General features: G+C 36.1%; 1 protein-coding gene, 1 non-coding gene and 1 pseudogene across 4 annotated transcripts in view; 2 read left to right on the top strand and 1 right to left on the bottom strand.

Annotated features, from left to right (window-relative positions):
• The window catches only part of WNK3 (WNK lysine deficient protein kinase 3), a 175504-nt gene that overhangs the window by 132519 nt on the left and 20036 nt on the right, over positions 1-22949 (bottom strand). For all 3 annotated transcript variants that reach the window (XM_075999466.1, XM_075999465.1, XM_012782731.3), the window contains one exon: positions 15171-15825. In XM_075999466.1, the coding sequence (XP_075855581.1) occupies positions 15171-15707 (537 nt within the window). In that variant the 5' untranslated portion in view covers positions 15708-15825. The remainder of the gene's footprint in view (positions 1-15170; positions 15826-22949) is intronic.
• Positions 19501-19602, top strand: LOC142866140 (small nucleolar RNA U13). The gene has a single exon (XR_012916200.1). It is a non-coding gene; the product is annotated as a small nucleolar RNA U13 (small nucleolar RNA).
• Positions 20965-22171, top strand: LOC105881185 (programmed cell death protein 10 pseudogene; annotated as a pseudogene).

Below are 22949 nucleotides of genomic sequence, written 5' to 3' on the forward strand. Positions count from 1 at the left end.
AGCCTCCCAAGTAGCTGGGATTACAGGCATGCACCACCATGCCCAGCTAATTTTTTCTATATATATTAGTTGGTCAATTAATTTCTTTCTATTTATAGTAGAGACGGGGTCTTGCTCTTGCTCAGGCTGGTTTCAAACTCCTGACCTCGAGCAATCCGCCCGCCTCAGCCTCCCAGAGTGCTAGGATTACAGGTGTGAGCCACCGTGCCCGGCCTAGTTCATTTTTTAATTGAGTTGTTCAGCTTTGTTTGTTGAGTATTGAGAGTTCCTTATACATTCTAGATATAAGTCTTTTGTCACATAAATGATTTGAAAATACTCTCTGCCAGTTTGTGGATTGTTTCACAGAGCAAAATATTTCAATCTTGATAAAGTCAAATTTGTGATTTTTTTTTGTTGTTGTTAAATGCATCATGCTTTTGTTTTTCTATCCAAGAACCCTTTGCCTAACCAAAGGTCATAAAGATTTTCTCATGTTTTCTTCTGCAGTTTTACAGTTGTATGTTTTACTTTTTGGTCTATGATTCATTGGAGTTAATTTTTATATAAGGTGTGAGATTCAGGTTAAGGTTCATTTTGTTGAATATGCATGTCCAATTGTTCCAGCACCTTTTGTTGAAACAACTATCCTTTCTATGCTAAACTGCCCTTGCACTTTTTTTTTTAATCACTTGACCATTTGTTTGGGTCTATTGCTGAACTCTACTTTTTCCCACTGATCTGTATCTTTCTTGTTTCTTTCCTTTTTGGGTTTTTCTTTTTCCTATGTCTATCTCTTTGCCACCACCACACGTCTTAATTACTGTAGCTTTAGAGTAAGTCTGGAAATCAGTTAACATGAATCCTCCAAACTTGTTTTCTTTTATCAAAATTGTTTTGGCTATTTTAGTTCCTTTGCCTTTTCCTATTAATTTTAGAATCAGGTTGTCAGTATACAAAAATTCCTGCTGGGATTTTGATGTAACTGCCTTGAATCTCTAGGTCATTTGAAGAGAACTGACATCTTAACAATATTGAGTCTTCCAACCCCAATTTACTTTGGTCTTCTTTGATTTCTTTCATCGGTGTGTTTTAGTTTTCAGCATACAGATTCTATACATATTGTTATATTTATGCTATTGCAAGTGGTACTTGTTAAAAACTGTGATTTTCAATTATTCATTGCTAGCATATAGAAATATAATTGGTTTTTATATATTAACGTTGTATCGTGCAACCTTGAGGTAAATCACTTAGTACCAGGAGCTTTTCTGTGGATTCCTTGGAATTTTCTATGTAGATAATCATGTCATCTGTGAGTAGAAACAATTTTATTTCTTCCTTTCCAATCTTCATTCCTTTTATTTTTCATGTCTTATTTCACTGGGAAGGACTTTCAGTACAATGTTGAATAGGAATGGTGAGAACAGATATCCTTGCCTTGTTAAAGGGAAAGTATCTAGTCTTTCACCATTAAGTATGATATCAGCTAGCTGTAGGTTTTTTACCTTTATCTATGGATACTGATTTTTTCAAATGCTTTTCTTCATCTATTGAAATGGTGTTTTTTTCTTTAGTCTGTTAATATATCAAATTACACTGATTTTCAAATGTTGAACGATACTTGCAATTCTGGGAAAACACATGGTCATCATGTGTTATCCTTTTTATATATTGCAGGATTTGCTATGCTAATATTACTTTGAACATTTTTTCATCTATGTTTGTGAGGCATATTGGTCTGTAGTTTCCTTTTCTTGTAATATAATGTCTTGATCTGGTTTTGGTGTCGCATGGATAGACTCTTACTTGACCAGTGTTCTGTTGTCTTGAGGCAATCATTGCTCTGGAAAAGTCAGTATAACAATGAAGGCTTGGGCCTCCACTTTGCCATCCTACACCAAAGCAGAAATAAGACACTAAGATTTTCCAGGTATACACATTCTATCATCCGCAGGATGAAATGTTATCTCTTTCCCAATGTTTCTACAGTTCTGTTTTCTTAACTGATTTTTTTAAAACATCCACAATAGTAGGAAAAAATAAAAGTCATCACTGCCTTACGATGGATTTTCATAAAAACAGCTTTATCATCTCATAGCTAGATTATTTACTGGGTTTTGGTTTTGTTTGTGCAAAGAGTTTAAAATGTTGAAGTAATTTCCTTATATTCCCACTTTACTTTTATTATTTAATTAGGAGTAGATGCTGAATTTTATCAAATATTTTCTCAGCACCTATGATATGATCATATGGTTTGTACATAGGTTTCCTGATATGAAATTATTCTTAAATTCTTAAAGCAAAACCTACCCAGTCAGCATATTACTCTTTTGATCCACTGAAGAATTCCATTTGCTACATTTTACTAAAGAATTTAACACCTATATGAAATTTAACTATAGTTTTCTTTTTAAAAGTGATATAAAGATTCAGTATTAATATTATACAAGCTTCATGAAATTAATTGAGGTATAGTAGTTTCAACAATGGAATCACTTATCACTTAAAGGTTACCAAGAAATCGAGCTCTGAATCCATGTGTTTTTAATGTGTTTTTTTTTTTCTCTTTTTAAATTTTCAAAAAATTGAGACATAAAGAGAATGGAGAGATGATCTTCAAAGGGTACAAAGCCTTAATTAGTTAGGAGAAATAAGGGTTTTTTCTTTGAAATATATTGTACAGTGAGGTGAATATAGTAAACAATAATGTATCATACATTTCAAAATCACTGAGAATAAATTTCAAATGCTCTCCCAAAAAAGAATTTGGGGTGATGAATATGATAATTAACTCGATTTCAATATTCCACAATGTATCCATAAATCATGACATCACTCTGTACTCCGTAAATATATACAACTATACTCTGTCAATTTCAAATTTTAAATAATTTTTTAAAAATAAAGCTTCAATAAAAGGGAAAAAGATATTAATATTAATAATCAGCTTTGTTGCATTTTAACTTTCGCCCTGTTTCCATTTTTGAAATGAATAAAATACTACAGATATAGTTGAAGCCCCCTAAGTATCCCTCCTTGATTCTATCCTCTTCCTTTCTATCCCAGAAGTAACCAATATCTCAATCCATAGAAGTTTTTTACATTGTTTTAATTATATGCTTGTATCCATAAGCAATATAGTCTTAAAAGTGTTAACATTTCATATAGGTGTTCATATATCCTTTTGAAAATTATTTTGCTCAATACATTTTTTATGTTCATCTATTTTAATATGTACAGTTCTTGTTTATTTAACTACTTATAGGGTCTCATTGTGTAATTCTACCACAATTTATCCATTCATCCACTGATGGACATTTGGGACGATCCAGTTTTTCTCAATAATAAACAATGCCGCATTGCATATTCTCCGATCCCCTCTTATCCTGGTATTAAGAAAAAATAATCACCTTTCTATAACCTCTATAATAACTAGCCTATTAAATTTTTGCTTTTATTTTTTCTTGGGTACACTTAAATTTATATTTTGTTTAGGAATAATCTGTTAAGATTTAAGATTTCTTGTCAATGTTAAAGGTGGAATCTAGATGGTGGATATTATAGATGTTCTCAGCAAATCTCTCAACTTTGTTCAGTGTTCTTTCACACTAAAATGTTGGCAAAAATTTGTCGTCAAAGTTGTACATTATAGGCCGGGCACGGTGGCTCATGCCTGTAATTCTAGCACTCTGGGAGGCAGAGACAGGATTACTTGAGCTCAGGAATTCAAGACCAGTCTAACCAAGAGTGGGACTCAGTCTCTACCAAAAAGAGGAAGGGGAGGGGAGGGGAGGAGAGGAGAGAAGAGAGAAAAAATCTCCAGCAAGGCGTTGGAGTGCACACCTATAATCCCAGCTATCCAGGAGACTGGGGCAGAAGGATCACTTAGAGGCCAGGAGTTGGAGGTTGCATTGAGCTACAATGATATCACTGCATTCTACTCATGGTGACAGAGTGAAACTGTCTCAACAACAACAAAAAAACCCACAAAGCAACTAACAACCCTCCTCACAATGCCCCCCCCCACAAAAAATGTTGTACATTATAATTTCTTATAAAGAACATGGCTATGTTTCATTTTTCATTTCTGCCCTCATGTATTTTGCCCTCTTTTATCAGGTTCATTAATCATTTTTCAGAGGGCCAAAAATAGTAGAATCTATTTATCCTGCTATCTTTATGTTTACAATTTTTAAATGTATTATCTTTATTAATTCCCTCTTCCTTTCTTTTCCTGCTATTTTCCTAGTTTCTTAAAATGAGTACCAAATTCCTTTTAGTTACTGTTTATTAATAATGAACATGTTAAGGCCAGGCACGGTGGCTCATGCCTGTAATCCTAGCACTCAGGGAGGCCGAGGCGCGCGGATCACTCAAGGTCAGGAGTTCGAGACCAGCCTGAGCAAGAGGGAGACCCTGTCTCTATTAAAAATAGAAAGAAACTAACTGACAAACTAAAAATATATAAAAAATTAGCCAGGCATGGTGGCGCATACCTGTAGTCCCAGCTACTAGGGAGGGTGAGGCAGAAGGATCACTTGAGCCCAGGAGTCTGAGGTTGCTGTGAGCTAGGCTGATGCCACGGCACTCTAGCCTGGGCAACAGAGTGAGACTCTGTCTCAAAAAAAAAAAATAATGATAATGAAGATATTAGCTGGCTGTGGTGGCTGAGGCCTATAATCCCAGTACTTTGGGAGGCAGAGACAGGAGGATCACTTGAGGCCAGGAGTTAGGGGCCAGCATGGGCAATATAGTGAAAAAAACATAATCTTGAAAAAAACATAATGAAGATATTTAGATATTTTAGGCTATAAATTTTCTATCAGGTAAAACTTTTGCAATGACTCACAGGTTTTGTTATAACGTCTTCTCTTTTTCATTGCTTTCTAGTTTATAATTTCAGTTTTTATTTTCTGATTCAAAACTTATCTAGGAGTGTGATTTCTGTTCTTCAATTAGGTAAGAATTTTTTGGTTATTTCATTATTTATTTCCAATTTTACTGGGTAATGCAAAATGTAAAATCTCTTTCTTTGGGTCGCATATATAACTGTTTTTAGTGGCTTGTGCACATAAAAATGTATATTTACTGTTTGAAGGATATAAAGTTCTATGTATTGATCAAATGAAGTTTGTGGACTGTAGCTTATTCAATTCCTCTATATTTACTCATTTTTGTGTATTTTTATATCTCTCCTATTCTGAAAGAAATGCACCTGAAATTTCCTACTAAAATTATATTTATCCTTTTTTAAAGAAGTTCTGCGCTTAAATTATTAGACAAAATACTTTTTGTATCTACAGGTTTTTGATACATCTTCTTAAATTATGAAGTATGTAATTTTATAATATCCTGCCTAATGTTTTAATCTTACTTTCCTCCTCCTTTGATAGATATTAACATTGCCACTCCTGCTTTCCTTTTGCTTGTTTATACCTTAACCTTCATCACTGCTTTAAGTATATTTTTAGTGAACAACATACGTGGGTTTTGTCTTTTAACCCCATCTGACAGTCTGAAATGCAACATCTCCACATTTTATATAGCAAATGACATACTTAATTTTAGTCCATTTTATTTACATATATATGCATATATATATGCAAAATATATATACATATATATATATATATATATATATATATTTTTTTTTTTTTTTTACCTGAGACAAGGTCTGGCTGTGTTGCCAAGGCTAGAGTGCAGTGGTGTCATCATGGCTCACTACAACCTCAAATTCCTGGGCTCAAGCCATCCTCTTGCCTCAGCCTCCAAAGTCGCTGGGACTACAGGCATGTACTATCACACCCCGCTAATTTTTGTATTTTTTGTAGAGATGGGAGCTCACTATGTTGCTCAGGCTGGTCTTGAACTCCTCAGCTCAAGTGAATCCTCCTGCATCAGCCTTCCAAGTGCTAGGATTATAGGCGTGAGCCACTGCACCCAGCCTATATTCCTTTTTTAGTTTGTTTTCTTTCTATTATTATCTAAGAGGTATATCATATTTTTCCTTTTTACTAGTGGTTAGCATCCCTTTCTAAACACTCAAAATCAAAGATAGTTCTCTATTATAGGAAAGAAAGTTATCCATTAGTTCTCTCTACTGTATCTAGTGTCCATCTACCTAAAATAAACAAATAGATAATTTGAAATACTAATACTTCCTCTCTTTCCATCACACCATATAGATGAGACATGTATAAGACTTAATCACCCCTACACTGTCACTCCCATTTGACTGTCATTTCCCCACCAATACTTAGGTTTTGCTAAACTGGTTTAGAGCTAAAGTAATAAATTATTGTCTCCCCCTACATTTAGTCTATTCTAGCTGTAGATATAAAATATTTCATCAATTCAATGTCCACATATGTTAGTTACATGGATCTATCTTATTCTTTTTAATTGTTATATAGTTTGCTGCACTATGGTCCATGAATATCTTTTTCACCCTGTCAGATGAACGATATATATATATTTTTTTGAGACAGAGCCTCACTCTGTTGCCCCAGCTAGAGTGCCGTGGCGTCAGCCTAGCTCACAGCAACCTCAAACTCCTAGGCTCAAGCAATTCTTCTGCCTTAGCCTCCCGAGTAGCTGGGACTACAGGCATGCACCACCATGCCCGGCTAATTTTATATATATATATATTTTTAGTTGGTCAATTAATTTCTTTCTATTTATAGTAGAGACGGGGTCTTGCTCTTGTTGCTCAGGCTGGACTCGAACTCCTGACCTTGAGCGATTCGCCCACCTCGGCCTCCCTGAGTGCTAGGATTACAGGCATGAGCCACCGCGGCACCGGCCAGATGAATGATATCTTGACTGGTTAGAGATTAGTGGGTGGTGCAGCTTTTCCCCCTTAATAATCTGTAATCTACCATATGCTTAGCTTCTAGCATTGAATAAGTGAGATGTAAGTACGATTCTTTTTTCTTGGTGGGTCTAGTTATTTACCTGATTTTTACCTAGATGTCTACTTTTAGACACTACTTCTATTTGATTATCCAGGCTACTAATTCAAGTCTGAAAAGTGATTATTCTCTCCTAACATTCAATCTCCCTCTTGTAGGTCCTTGATTTACTCAGAAGGACACGACGGTACCTTAAGTAGTGACAATGTCATGAATCATGGAGGTACAGAAGTCTCTCCCCTGAGGGCCAGCTCTATACCAACTAACAAGTTGTTAGATATTGAGGAAGTTTCTTTGCTCTCTATCCCCCAGACTAGAAAAGCTAACTCTCCTACTCTCTAGACTAAAAATGACTCAGCCCACCAGCCTTTTAGCTGCCCTTACACTTTTGAGGGGACAGAACTAGGCAAGGAGATCAGCAGGTCAACCCCTGTGTTAATAAAGGGTTTGTGCCCACCCCGCCTCATTCATATGTTGAAGCCCCAGCCCCCAATGTGACTATATTTGGAGATAGGGCCTTTATGGAGGTCATTAAAGTTCAATGATGTCATAAGAGTGGGGCCCTGATCCAATAGGATTAGTATCCTTGTAAGAAGAGACCGAAATCACTCTCCACTCCTCTTACCAAGCCAGAAAGACAGCCCTCATCAGAAACCCTTCACTAGAAACCCATCCTACCAGACCCTGATCTGGGATTTATAGCCTCCAGAACTTTGAGAAAAGATGCTCAACATCATTAGTCATTAGGGAAATGCAAATCAAAACCTAATGAGATACCACTTCACACTCATTAGTATGGCTATTATCAAAATAAACAAACAAACAAATAACCAGTATTGGCAAGAATAGGGAGAAATCTTTTGCACTGCTAGTGAGAATGTAAAATGGTACAGCCATTGTGGAAAAGCAGTATGGCAGTTCCTCACAATATTAAACTGTGAATTAATATATGATCCAGCAATTCTACTTTTAGGCATATACTCAAAAGAACAGAAAGCAGGGACACAAATATGTATTTGTACAACCACGTTCATAGCATCATTATGCACAACAGCCAAAACATAGAAACAACTGAAATGCCCATTAACAGATACATGGATAAACAAAATGTGGTATATACATACAATGGAATACTGCTCAGCTTTTAAAAGAAATGAAATTCTTATACATGCTACAACATGGATGAATCTTGAAAACATTATGCTAAGTGAAATAACCCAGATACAGAAAGAAAACATTAGTCAATTCCACTTATATGAGGTACCTAGAATAGGCAAATTCATAGAGACGGGAAGTAGAAGAGTGGTTACCAGGAGCTAGGGAGAGTGGGGAATGGGAAGTTATTCTTTAACAGGTATAGAATTTCTGTTTGAGATGATGAAAAAGTTCTAGAGATGGATACTGCTAATGGTTGTACAACAATGTCAATGTACTTAATGCCACTGAATTGTGCACTTAAAAATTATTAAAATGGTAAATTTTGTTATGTGCATTTTGCCACAATTAAAATTATTTTTAAAAAAGTTTAGGAACTCAAAGAACAAAAGTAAGGAATGCTAAACTTGGAAGACACCTGGAAACAAGTAGAGTGTTTATGCCTTTTTATCTAACCTAAGATGACTACTAAGTCCTAAATGCCCCTATAATTAGCTAGAAGTCATCTACCCGTGATAGATCAGCAGATCTGCTCCAAAGAATAATGAATAAATTCTGATGCCTTCTGATTAAAATAGAATACGAGTCTTTCATGTGCCAAACTAAACTACCCCACTTCATCCTTTGATCCCATAGACCAAAAGTAGTCAGCATTAGGAGTAAACAACTTTACAAAATTATAACTGCTCTCCATAGAGCCAAGATCTTCAAAAATCCACTTCTAATTCAGTGAGGGAAAAGTAAACCTGTTAAACTAGCACCAAAATCCAGAGGAAAATAAAGTAGAGCTTTTAGCTATTATGGTAATCCCCCTTTAAACAAACACACAGACACACAAACCAACATATACTATTGTATTAATGATAACTACTTTAATAGAGTAACAACTTTCACACATTGCCAATAAGGAGAATTGTTACACAAGAAAGGAATGATGAGCCACAAGAGGCAAACTAGAAAGCAGTGATAGCTAATACAGTTGACATAGTCAGAAGCCAAGAAAATTCTAGTCTATGAAAATGATCCCTGAATCTTGCTGTCTCAAGGTAAGGCCACCAAAAATAAAAAGCATCAAACATCAATTTTTCAGTGTTATAAACATTAATTTATATTGCTGATAAAAATAAGTCAAATTTACCAAACAGATTTCAACTACTCCATACTACTTTAAAAATAAATATTGTCCTTTTATGAATATTAACAATCATATTAATAATATATGGAATGCTAGAATTATACACAAAACCTGTCATGATAAAAAAAAAAAAACACCAAAAAGCAAAAAAAAACTTTCATGAGACATGGCACAATACCAACATGACTAACCTGCCTATGTATTTATTTAAGATAAAAAGCATTTCATTTCCAAAAGGTAAACTATGGCCTTATCAGATATGTCTTTTAATGCAAACACCCACAATGATCTACAGAACCAAGTCAGAGGCTGCAAGGATCTGTTTCTGCAAATGCAAAAAAAGAAATCATGAACTATATAAAACGATATTAAAAAATAACTTGTTCAAGTAAGGATGAAAAGTATAAAGGCTTCAAAATGGTGCTTACCTTACAAAGCATTCTATCAATGAATATTCTTGATAAACATGAGGTTGTTCAGTATTTTATCACTACCATTTATTGAACACTCAAACATATGTCACATGCTTTACAAGCATTATCTCTAATTGTCAATGTTTATTTCTTAAGCTGAGCAGTAAGTATAAAATTTCCATATGTTATTCTTTATTCTTTTTTGTACATCCAAAATAGTTGTTGTATTTTTCCTTAAAAGAAAAGTATTTAATAAAAAATTAAGGCTCTAAAATATTAAGCTGTTTGGCTTGCCCACGGTACTAACTAGCACAGGCAACACTGGAACCGCAGTATGCTGAACTCTGAATCCTTTCTAGCTCATCACTCTGCCTCTCAGAAACAACATTCACCCCAATGACTGCAAACAGCTCATTTACAAACCACTTTATGTGGAGGGATGGTGTAGCACCCCAGAACTAATGGTAAATGAAATAAACACACACTGGGGTAATGATAATTTGTAAATGGTGACATCAACCAAGTATCAACCAAGAAATCAGGGTATAATAGTCATAGTCTAGTCATATTACTATGTTAAAACTTTGAGACAGCAATGGCATTAACACCTTAAAAAAAGGTGTTTATTGCTGGTGAGGTGGCTCATGCCTTTAGTCTCAGCTACTTGGGAGGCTGAGGCGGGAAGATCACTTGAAGCCAGGAGTTTGAGACCAGCCGGGGCAACACAGCAAGACCCTGTCTCTACGAAGTTCTCATAAATGGTTGTCATATAGAACCAGGTTCATTTGTCTTTCAGAATTGCTGAACAAAGAGGATGTCCTCATTCAGGATCTGAACATTCAGTTCATTTGCTCAGTCTGTTGCCTTATCAGGACGATACACAAGAACATCTAGTACTTTGTTCTGACTCTATACTTACCAAACCAGTTTATCTGATTATAATTTAGCTCCCCATGCATCTAGCCTACAGATCACATGCAGCATATTACCTAACAACTATATTTCTCATTCTAAATTAATTAAACTTGTATCCTAGATTTAGGAGTTTGATTTAGCACAAGTCAGTCTCCCCACATGTCGGATCACCTCTGGAGATTGATAAAAGGTGAAGGCCAAATACTGCACCATGACAACCCAACTATGAAACTGTTCCTCAGAGGTCCCTATGCCAGGGAGTGTCCTTCAATGACACCACTAATTGGTATCCCTTAAGTTTCATAAGTTTAATGTTAAGAACCTTATTTTAAAGAGTCCATTTAAGAAATCATTTGTTCTAAAATGGTTAAAAACGTGAAAGAATGATCTGTTCGAATAACTAGTGGAGGGGATTTATTAAATCATCTATGCAAATGTTTTATATATATATAAATATATATATATATTTATATATAATTGATAGCATACAAATCCCAACTCTGCCCCATTAGGCAAGTTACTTAATGTATATATACCTCAGTTCTACCATCTGAAAACTAATAATCCTCACCTCATATAACTATTGCAAGGATTAAAGAAAATATTGAAATTAAGTACCTGCATAATAATCAATTAATACTAATTTTGATAAATGGAAAGTATATAATACCCATATTACTAACTGTACTAAAGTATCTCTACCCCTATTGCTGGGTTTTGAGAAACTTAACAGACATATTGAGGAGAGACCAAATAAAACTAAGAACTGATTCCAATTAATAAATGCAGAAAGGGCCAAGCACAGTGGCTCATGCCTGTAATCCCAGCACTTTGGGAGGTCAAGGCAAGAGAATCACTTGAGGCCAGGAGTTCGAGACTAGCTCAAGCAACATAGTGAGGCCCTATATCTACAAAAACTTTAAAAAATTTTAAAAATTAGCCAGGTATGGTGGCACACACCTATAATCCCAACTACTTGGGAGGCTGAGGCAGGAGGATAGCTTGAGCCCAGGAGTTTGAGGTTCCAGTGAGTTATGATGATGCCAATGCACCCTAGCCTGGGTGACAGAGCTAGGCCCTATCTCAAAAAAAAAAAAAAAAAAAAAAAAACCCACCATCCTATTGTTGGGCTGTGAATTTCAAATCAAACATGCAAAAATATAATTTAAAAAATAAAATAATTGCCTGACATTAAGGGAGAAGATTAAGCAAAAGGTTAGTGTGAATGTAATATAGTTTTAATAATGTTAATAAATAGAAAATACATACCAAATTGATAAGAGGATAAAAGTATGGACATATCTATATCTATCTATCTATAAATATATATATATATAAAATCTCAGATACATATATATAAACAAATATTAGAAAGGAAAGTAGAATAATTTGAACTTCTCACTGGGGCGTTTTTCTACAAAATTCTTTAATTGTGCAATAAATAGGAGTTTGTAGAAGAATGAAATTGTACACTACAAACTGTAAGTACTCAGGAAAGTAACTGAAAGAGGATGCCCTTTATTCTCCTGGGATTTTAAATAAGCTAGTTTTTGTAATTTTCAAATACTCAGAAGACAAAGCAATATCCAAAAACAAATTAAATAAGCCCACTAGTTCTGACATTCCCTTCAGAACAGAAAATTTCAGTTGTTGTTCTCTGTGTCAATTAAAATATACTTCATATATTTATTACATTTGCTCCACAATGCAGATTCCCAAAGTTGGCTATGTCCTAGGGAACTTTTAAAGAACAAGTTCCCGGGATTCATTTCCTAGAGATTCTAATTTGAGAAGTCTGCAGTGGAAGCCAGAAATCAGTACATGATATAATATAAAGTTCATGTTAGTGTATTAAGAGAATTTCTACTCTGATTCAGCTAGCTGTTGGGATTGGTCCCATATTTCAGTGCTTTCCATACTCTACTTACTGTGCATGCGAATCACCAGGAAGTGTTACGAAGAGGCAGATTCTGATCAAGAAGGCCTGAGATGATGCCTAGGAATATGCAGTTCCAACAAGCTCCCAGATAATGTCCATGCTGCTGGTCCAAGGACCACAATTTGAGTAGTAATACCTTATGAGATCTTTCAACCTTTCCATAGGTGAATGATAGAAGGCAGTCTCCTAAGCGGTTTCTCCCATGGGAATATTTTCTTCATGTTTTACCTAAACATCCTTTAACATAGCTAGAGTACACAATTTGCAAAATACTTAACTTATCTTTACTATATACCCTACTACCAAGTGAATGGATATTATTTCCCACATTAATAGATTAAATGATATCACTAAAAGATATCACAATGCAGAGATGAAATTAAAATTTACATAATTTTCAATATATATACAATGATGTTCACCACAGTCATGGTTATAATAGTGAAATTTAGAGAAAAACCTATATATCCAACAATAGAGGACTAGGTAAATAACCTGTACAAACTTTACGATTAAATACTAAGCATCTATTGAAAATACTTACATAAATGTACACTTACAGTGAAAAGACATTCTATATAAGTGAAAATAAAGATTACAAAACCTTATAGAATGACATACATATACTTAGCAGAAAGATAGATATACTAAAATTTTTAAAGCATTGTGCTCAAAGTGGTAGAAAGGTGATTTTGATGCTTGCTTGCCAGTATTACCTAAAATTTCTACTATAACATATACCTTACAAAATTCTTAAAGGGTAAAAAGGAGGTGAGAAGAAAACCAAACAAATCTCACACATTGCACACATCTTTCAAGGACCACTCGAATGGCTTGACTGATAGGTAAAACTTGCTTTCCAAAGAGTAGTTAAGGGATTTCCTAAGTTAGAAGCACTTAGAAAGTTTATTACAATTGCAGTCCTGCACCCCAATCCAAATCTACTGAATCAAAAATCTGTGGCAATGGCCAGGCGCAGTGGCTCACGCCTGTAATCCTAGCACTCTGGGAGGCCGAGGCGGGCGTATTGCTCGAGATCAGGAGTTCGAAACCAGCCTGAGCAAGAGCAAGACCCCGTGTCTCTACTATAAATAGAAAGAAATTAATTGGCTAACTAATATATATAGAAAAAATTAGCCAGGCATGGTGGTGCATGCCTGTAGTCCCAGCTACTCGGGAGGCTGAGACAGCAGGATGGCTTGAGCCCAGGAGTTTGAGGTTGCTGTGAGCTAGGCTGACGCCAAGGCACTCACTCTAGCCTGGGCAACAGAGTGAGACTCTGTCTCAAAAAAAAAAAAATCTGTGGCAATAGGCTCCACAATCCGCATATGAAGCAAATACTGATGCTTGTAGACAATAAAGTTTGGAAACCATGGCATTAAACAAAAAGCTTCCTAGAAATGTAGAGACCTGGAGTGAATTCCAACCTATCTGTAGGGCAACCTACAGCAAATTCTGAACAGGTGAAATCATGGTATTCTGTACATACAAAGCCAAATTCACAAAGACCACTGGAATGTGAACAACCACCCAAAAGACCTGCACTTAGCGATTGGCTTTATTCAATCTTAATTTTAAGCATCCCATGTGAACACTGACCATTTCCCATGAGTTGACTGAGGCCACAAGGGTTTTTCTTATACCTGACCTACATCTGTCTGAAACTATTCTCATTATAACCTCTTCTATAATGTTCAGTCCCACTTAGTCATTCATTAGTTAAAAGTACTACACATTTATTATGGAACCAAATATCTAGGTAATTCATTCTCCTGTTACTTTCATTTCTCACTTCTAAACACATTCCCATTGACTAAGCTCAGTAGATTCTGGTGATTATTTCTTCCAGAGATCCTCTCTGAGGTAAACTCAAAGGCATGGTGAGTTTATATCAACAGAGGCCCTCAAAGAATCAAGAAAAACCTTTCCTATTCTGAAAAACACCATATGAACCCCCAGAATTTTGTTGGAAGAAAAAAAGTATATGTCACAATAAATATATCACTATATCCCACTCTCAAGTATTTAGTATAACAATCAACTCATAAGGCACTATTTATAAAAGTTTTCAAAAGGAGACATTAAGAATTGCAGGAATTTCCTAAGGCTAATAAATGAAGAGAATTTTTCCCCCAAAAAAGCCATGATAGATTTTTCCCTCTTTAAAACTGAGGGGATCGGGCCAGGCGCAGTGGCTCACGCCTGTAATCCTAGCATCTGGGAGGCCGAGGCCAGAGGATCTCTCAAGGTCAGGAGTTCGAAACCAGCCTGAGCAAGAAGAGCAAGATCCCGTCTCTACTAAAAATAGAAAGAAATTAACTGGCCAAACAAAAACATATAGAAAAAATTAGCTGGGCATGGTGGCACATATCTGTAGTCCCAGCTACTCAGGAGGATGAGGCAGAAGGATTGCTTGAGCCCAGGAGTTTGAGGTTGCTGTGAGCTAGGCTGACGCCACTGCACTCTAGCCTGGGCAAAACAATGAGACTCTATCTCAAAAATAAATAAATAAACAATAAAACTGAGGGGAAAACAACAAGAGGACAAAAAAAAGTTCATCATGAGCTCCTAAGAAGATCTAAGAAAGGAGCATAATTTCTAGAAGGTGGGGGACAAGCCCTTCATTTTATTTTAATCCATAATACATTTTAATCCCAGATCACTCAGAAGGCCAGGCCAGCTAAGAATGGAATTTATTAAAACCAAGATTATATACCTACCTGCAGTTCACACCAAGCAACCTCAACCCATGTTTCAGTGTCCAGTCCTTTATATACTGTTTTAAATGCTCCTCTTCCCAGCTCTATGTCAAATTTCAGGAATCTGCCACTAGGAGAAGTAGCTACAGCCTTCATTTCTGCTTCTTCTTCCATTTCCTTTTCATTTTTCTCCTTGAAACAATCTTTTGAAGTTTCCAAAGTTGCCTTTGAACACTGTTCATATTTAACTTCTTGTCCACCTCTTAGCACATTTGTAGAAAGTTTATCTACTCTTGGAATATTTGTTGCAGCCTTTATTCTCTCATCTTTGGGGGAAGATTCAGCAACTTTGTCATCTTCCGTCATCTCAACGCTCTTGCAGAAAAACCTCTTCCTTTCTACAGTTTCTACAGACGCAGAGGGAGTACTAATTTTTTCCTTTAGCCTAGCTTCTACCATCAAGGTTGCAGCAACTTGAGGAACTCTGCTTTCAAATGAAACTCCATCAGGTTTCTCAGAATCTTCTGTGCTGGCTGGCTCCCCTGAATCAGTGGCCATTGTAATTAAGGTTGGCACTAAAATTTTTCCTATTCCACTCTTCAATCCAGTTACATCTCAGGTATCAGAATTAGCAGAATGGACTTCCTTTTATGTGGTCATATATTTCCATAGCAACCTGAAGGGGAAAAAGGGATATTTTAAAATCACCCCACAAAGGAAATCATTAAGGAGAAAACAAGTCACCTGATTTTTAATCCCTTTTTTCTTAATAAGAAATTTATTCTTTTTTCTGTTCAATCTTAGCAACAAGCAGACTCCAGGGACTGTGTCTTATCTTGTTTACCACTGTAGCCAACAGTGCCTAGCAGACTACTTGGTATATAGCTCAATCTGTCTTCATATGGCAAGAATACTGGTTAGGAACCTAGTTCTCAGTCCAATCTATCAATCCATTAAATTCAAAACAAGTGAGTTGGTCCACTTAGCTAACAAGGTGATATACATAATAAGAAAAACTACCATGCCAATCTCTATTGATATCAAGACATGAAAAAGAAAAGAAAGAAAACAACCACATGATTTCTAGGTGGTTTTTGTTTAAAATTCTAGAATTCAGGGCCGGGCGCGGTGGCTCACGCCTGTAATCCTAGCACTTTGGGAGGCCGAGGCGGGCGGATCGCTCAAGGTCAGGAGTTCGAAACCAGCCTGAGCGAGACCCCGTCTCTACCAAAAATAGAAAGAAATTAATTGACCAACTAAAAATATATATATAAAAAATTAGCCGGGCATGGTGGCACATGCCTGTAGTCCCAGCTACTCGGGAGGCTGAGGCAGTAGGATCGCTGAGCCCAGGAGATTGAGGTTGCTGTGAGCCAGGCTGATGCCACGGCACTCACTCTAGCCTGGGCAACAAAGTGAGACTCTGTCTCAAAAAAAAAAAAAAAAAAAATTCTAGAATTCATCCAATAGCAGTTTCTTTTACTGTGGTAAAATATACAAAACATCAAATTTACCATTTTAATCATTGTGGGGTATATAATTCACTGGCATTAAGTATATTCACACTGTTGTGCAATCATCACTATTATCCATTCCCAGAACTTTTTCATCATCCCAAACTGAAACTCTGTACCCATTAAACAATAATTCCCTGTCCATTCCCACCCACCCCTGGTAACCTCTATTTTACTTTCTGTCTCTATGAATTTGCTTATGCTAGGTACTTCATATAAGTGGAATCAGACATTTGCCCTTTTGTGTCTGGCTTATTTAACTTAGTATAATGTTTTCAAGGTTCATAGATGTAGCATGAACCAGAATTTCATTCCTTTTTAAGGCTAAACAATATTCCATTGTATGTATATATGACATTTTGTTCATCCATTCTTCTGTCAATGGATTGGATTGTTTCTATTTTCTATTATGAATATGCTGCTATGAACATCCAATATTACTTTTTTTTTTTTTTTTTTTTTTTTGAGACAGAGTCTCACTTTTGTTGTCCAGGCTAGAGTGAGTGCCGTGGCGTCAGCCTAGCTCACAGCAACCTCAAACTCCTGGGCTCAAGCGATCCTTCTGCCTCAGCCTCCCGAGTAGCTGGGACTACAGGCATGTGCCACCATGCCCGGCTAATTTTTTTTTTATATATATATCAGTTGGCCAATTAATTTCTTTCTGTTTATAGTAGAGACGGGGTCTCGCTCTTGCTCAGGCTGGTTTTGAACTCCTGACCTTGAGCAATCCGCCCGCCTCGGCCTCCCAAGAGCTAGGATTACAGGCGTGAGCCACAGCGCCCGGCCCAATATTACTTTTAAATAGTACGAATACTTGTTTATGAGCTTGCCATCAGATTTTAACAAAAGCTACTATCAAATATTAATATACTATCCTAAAAGAATAGCAAGATAGTCTTAGAAGCATGCATCCTTTTAAGCCAGCAATTCCACTTATAGTAACTTGCCTTAGAAAATAGTCGAGAATCTACACAAAGATTTAACTATAAAGACATTCATTATAGCACTTGTAATTTAGAAAAACTTAACTAAACATAAACCTAATAGGGGTTTAACTAAATATCTCAGGCCGGACGTGGTGGCTCACGTCTGTAATCCTAGCACTCAGGGAGGCCCAGGCGGGAGGATCGCTTGAGGTCTGGAGCTTGAGGTTGCTGTGAGCTAGGCTGATGATGCCATGGCACTCTATCCCAGGCAACAGAGCGAGACTCTGTCTCAAAAAAAAATTAAACATCTCAAAATGAGGTATGATATAGCATTAAAAATAACACTGCAGATTTCAGTAAGATGAAAAGATGTTCCTGTATATTATATGGTTACATATACACGAGCTTCCATACACACAAATGATATTAACTCTGAATACATACATATATACAAATTAACTTTAAACTGTAGAATTATGAACTTTTTTCCTGCTTTTTTTTGGTATTTTCTAAAACTTTCCACAATGAACATGTAAAAATGTGAAACATAATAAGGACAAAGTTTCTCAAGTAAATGGTCAAATCACCAATAAGAAAATTCTTCCCTTTCTACTGCAATCAGGCATTACAAAGTTAAGCCTATATACCTATTACTATGTTATGTGCCTTGGAGGGCACAATTTGTCACAAAGATTTGTTAAGAATTATGGCAAATCAAAAATACACAGAAATATCAAATTTGAAAAACTGAAGGAAAAAAAAAACTACACTAAAGCAAACAAAATGGAGAGAAATACCCCTTATCATTCCATACATTCAACTCAGTTCCTACCAAAATTCCAGCTGGATTCTCTGCAGAAAATACCAAGCTTATCCTACAATACATACAAAACTTCAAGGGACTCATAATAACCAAAGCCAAAACAATCTTGAAAAAGAACAAATTTGGAAGACTCATACTTTCTGATTTAAAAACCTACTACAAAGCTACAGTATTAAGACATTATAGTACTCATATATATAGATGTATATATAAACAGAATAGAGTCCAGAAATAACTATTTCTGATAGTTATGATCAACTGAGTTTCAACAAGGGTGCCAAGACAATTCAATAGGGAAAGAATATTCTTTCCAACAAATGGTGCTGGGACAATTGGATAGCTACAAGCAAAAGAATAAAGTGAGACTCTCTAGTAAGGTTTCATAGAAAAGATACCTGAGCTGAGTTTTGAAGAAAGAAAATTAGCTCATCTAAGCAGAGGGAAGATCATAAGCAAAAGCATGAAATAGCATGGAGTAAGTATATGAGTGTTACCACGAGCAGTTTATATGCATATCAGAAGCAGGCAGATGAGGACAGAGAGGCAAAGGGTCACCTAGGAATTCTGTGCGTACAATGCAAAACAGGAAACCAATTAAAAAGCTATTGCAATAATTCAGAAAAGAGATGATGAGGTTTGAATGAAAACCATGTTAGGAAGGACAAATTCAAGATACACTGATCCTGGCCGGGTGTGGGGGCTCACGCCTCTAATCTTAGCACTCTGGGAGGCCGAGGTGGGTGGATTATTTGAGCTCTAGAGTTCGAGACCAGCCTGAGCAAGAGTGAGACCCCGTCTCTACTAAAAAAAATATAGAAAGAAATTAACTAGACAACTTAATATATATGTATGTGTGTGTGTGTGTGTGTGTGTGTGTGTGTGTGTGTATAAACTAGCCATATATATATATATATAAACTAGCCGGGCATGGTGGCACATGCCTGTAGTCCCAGCTACTTGGGAGGCTGAGGCAGTAGGATCCCTTGAGCCCAGGAGTTTGAGGTTGCTGTGAGCTAGGCTGACACCACGGCACTCTAGCCCGGTCAACACAGTGAGACTCTGTCTCAAAAAAAAAAAAAGATACACTGATCTTTCTGTAGTTCGTAAATGTGATGACTGGGTGTTCACACACGTGTGAGATGTGCCTCCCTCAAATCTTGTTACGATGTTGGCACATTACCCGTCTGACGTGAAAAGAAAAAGGAAAAACAAGAAAGAAAGATGCATTAAGGTAGTATTAAATGATGCAAGTTTTACTGCCTGAATGGATATGTCTGTGAGGGAAAAGGAAGATATAACAACTTCCAGAAACTTGCCAACCAGATGATGCTACTGGGACATATCTGTGTTAATATCAGAGTTAAGAATAAACTAAGTCCTAGCACTCTGGGAGGCCAAGGCAGGTGGATTGTTTGAGCTCAGGAGTTCGAGACCAGCCTGAGCAAGAGCGAGACCCTGTCTCTACTAAAAATAGAAAGAAATTACTTGGCCAACTAAAAATATATAGAAAAATTAGCCAGGTATAGTGGTGCATGCCTGTAGTCCCAGCTACTCGGGAGGTTGAGGCAGGAGGATTGCTTGAGCCCAGGAGTTTGAGGTTGCTGTGAGCTAGGCTGAAGCCACGGCACTCCAGCCTGGGCAACAGAGTGAGACTCTATCTCAAAAAAAAATAAAAAATAAAAAAAAAAGAATGAACTAAGGGCTCATGATATGCGCTATGAGGTTACACTGCCAAATAGATATACTTTCAAAGTCACTTAGTAAGACTAGTACTACCTACAAGTAAAAAAAGATAACTAGTAAAACTTCACTTAGGTGAAATGTTTTTTAACTTTTTATTTTGAAATAACTTTGGACTTGGGAAAAAACCTACAAGAGTATATACAAAGAATCCAGTATACTGTTCACCCATATTCCCCAAATGTTAACATTTTAGGTGGGATATTTAAACCTCAAGAGCAGAAATCCAGAAGACAAAAGGATTTATGTAGCCAAATATATGTAAAGTCAGAAAATTTAAATTGGAAAAGCCTTCAAAACATTTTTATTGCAGAACTTCTTTTAAAAAATGAAATCCTAGAGCCCTAATATAAAAAAAAGTGGCAAGTATTGGTGCTATGGTACAATAATTCTATCACCTGGTTTCTCAAGCTATAGGGTAAGAAGCAAATAAGAGGAATGGGAAAAGGAATCTTTCCTTAGTCTTTTAAAAACCAGTACTTTATGACAAAAGTGTTACTAGAGACAAAGAGGGGCATTTTATAAGAATGAAAGGGTTAATTCACCAATACATATAACAATTATAAACATATATACATCCGACAATAGAGGCACAAAATACATTAAATAAAAACTGACAAAACTGAAGAGATAAACAGACAATTCAATAATCATAGCAGAAGATTTCAATGCCCCACTCTCAATAATGGAGAGAATAACTAGACAGAAAACCAACAAGTATATGAAAAACTTGGACAATACTATCAATTAACTTGACCTAAGCAACATCTAGACCACTCCAACCAATGAAAGCAAAATATACATTTTTGGCCGGAGTGAATTGATCCGGAGTTGAAGAGGGCTCCAAAGGTGGGAAGTGAAGTCAGTGCCTCAGTTGCTGATCAGTGTGTGTTTGGAGCCCTATTCTTTTATCACAAAAAATAAAAAGAGAGGAAACACTGCAGTGAATGAAGATTCTTCTCCATTTTAGCACTGCTTTTTCTACTGTAGTTGGCTTTTGAATGAGGATGACAATGGAAGAGATGAAGAATGAAGCTGAGACCACTTCCATGGTTTCTATGCCCCTTTATGCAGTCATGTATCCTGTGTTTAATGAGCTAGAACGAGTAAATCTGTCTGCAGCTCAGACACTGAGAGCTGCTTTCATTAAGGCTGAAAAAGAAAATCCAGGTCTCACACAAGACATCATTATGAAAATTTTAGAGAAAAAAAGCGTAGAAATTAACTTCACGGAATCCCTTCTTCATATGGCAGCTGATGATGTAGAAGAGTATATGATTGAACGACCAGAGCCAGAATTCCAAGACCTAAATGAAAAGGCACGAGCACTTAAACAAATTCTTAGTAAGATCCCAGATGAGATCAATGACAGAGTGAGGTTTCTGCAGACAATCGAGGATATAGCTAGTGCAATAAAAGAACTTCTTGATACAGTGAATAATGTCTTTAAGAAATATCAATACCAGAATCGCAGGGCACTTGAACACCAAAAGAAAGAATTTGTAAAGTACTCCAAAAGTTTCAGTGATACTCTGAAAACATATTTTAAAGATGGCAAGGCAATAAATGTGTTCATAAGTGCCAACCGACTAATTGATCAAACCAACTTAATACTTCAGACCTTCAAAACTGTGGCCTGAAAGTTGTATATGTTAAGAGATGTACTTCTCAGTGGCAGTGTTGAACTGCCTTTATCTGTAAATTTTAAAGTTTGACTGTATAAATTATCAGTCCCTCCTGAAGGGATCTAATCCAGGATGTTGAATGGGATTATTGCCATCTTATACCATATTTTTGTAAAATGTAGCTTAATCATAATCTCACACTGAAGATTTTGCATCACTTTTGCTATTATCATTCTTTTAAGAATTATAAGCCAAAAGAATTTACGCCTTAATGTGTCATTATATAACATTCCTTAAAAGAATTGTATATATTGGTGTTTGTTTCTGACATTTTAACTTGAAAGCGATATGCTGCAAGATAATGTATTTAACAATATTTGGTGGCAAATATCCAATAAATAGTTTACACCTGTTAAAAAATATATATACATTTTTACAAGCACATATGGAACAGTCTCTCTGGAAAAGATAATATTCTGTGTAATAAAACAAATCTCAATAAATTTAAAAGGACTCAAATCATATAAATTATGCTCAACTATCACAAAAGAATTAAATTAGAAATGAACAACAGACTAAGAATAGACATATAGATCAAGGGAATAGAAATGACAGCCTAGAAGTAAGCCCTAACATTTATGGTCAATTGATTTTCAACAAAGAGGCCAAGACTATTCAATGGGAAAAGAGCAGTCTTTTCAACAAAAAGTGCTAGAACAATCGAAATCCACAGGCAAAAGAATAAAACTGGACCCCTAGTTCGTACCACACACAGAAATTAACTCAAAGCAGATCATAGACTCAAATGTAAGAGCTAAAACTATAAAACTTTTAAAAGAAAACATCAGGCCGGGTGCAGTGGCTCACGCCTATAATCCTAGCACTCTGGTAGGCTGAGGCAGGATTGCTTGAGCCCAGGAGTTTGAGGTTGCTGGGAACTACGCTGCCATGGCACTCTAGCCCAGGTAACAGAGCGAGACTTTGTCTCAAAAAAAAAAAAAAAAAAAATTAAAAGAAAACATTGGAGTAAATCTCAGTAACTTTGAGTTAGGCAATAATTTCACAGATAAAACAACAAAAACACAAGTAATAAAAGAGAAAAATGAAAAGCTGCCCCAATCAAAATCTTAGACTTTTGAGCTTCAAAAGACACCATAATAAAAAAAGTGAGA

The sequence above is a fragment of the Microcebus murinus genome, chromosome X (assembly GCF_040939455.1).
Source record: "Microcebus murinus isolate Inina chromosome X, M.murinus_Inina_mat1.0, whole genome shotgun sequence".
NCBI lineage: Eukaryota > Metazoa > Chordata > Mammalia > Primates > Cheirogaleidae > Microcebus > Microcebus murinus.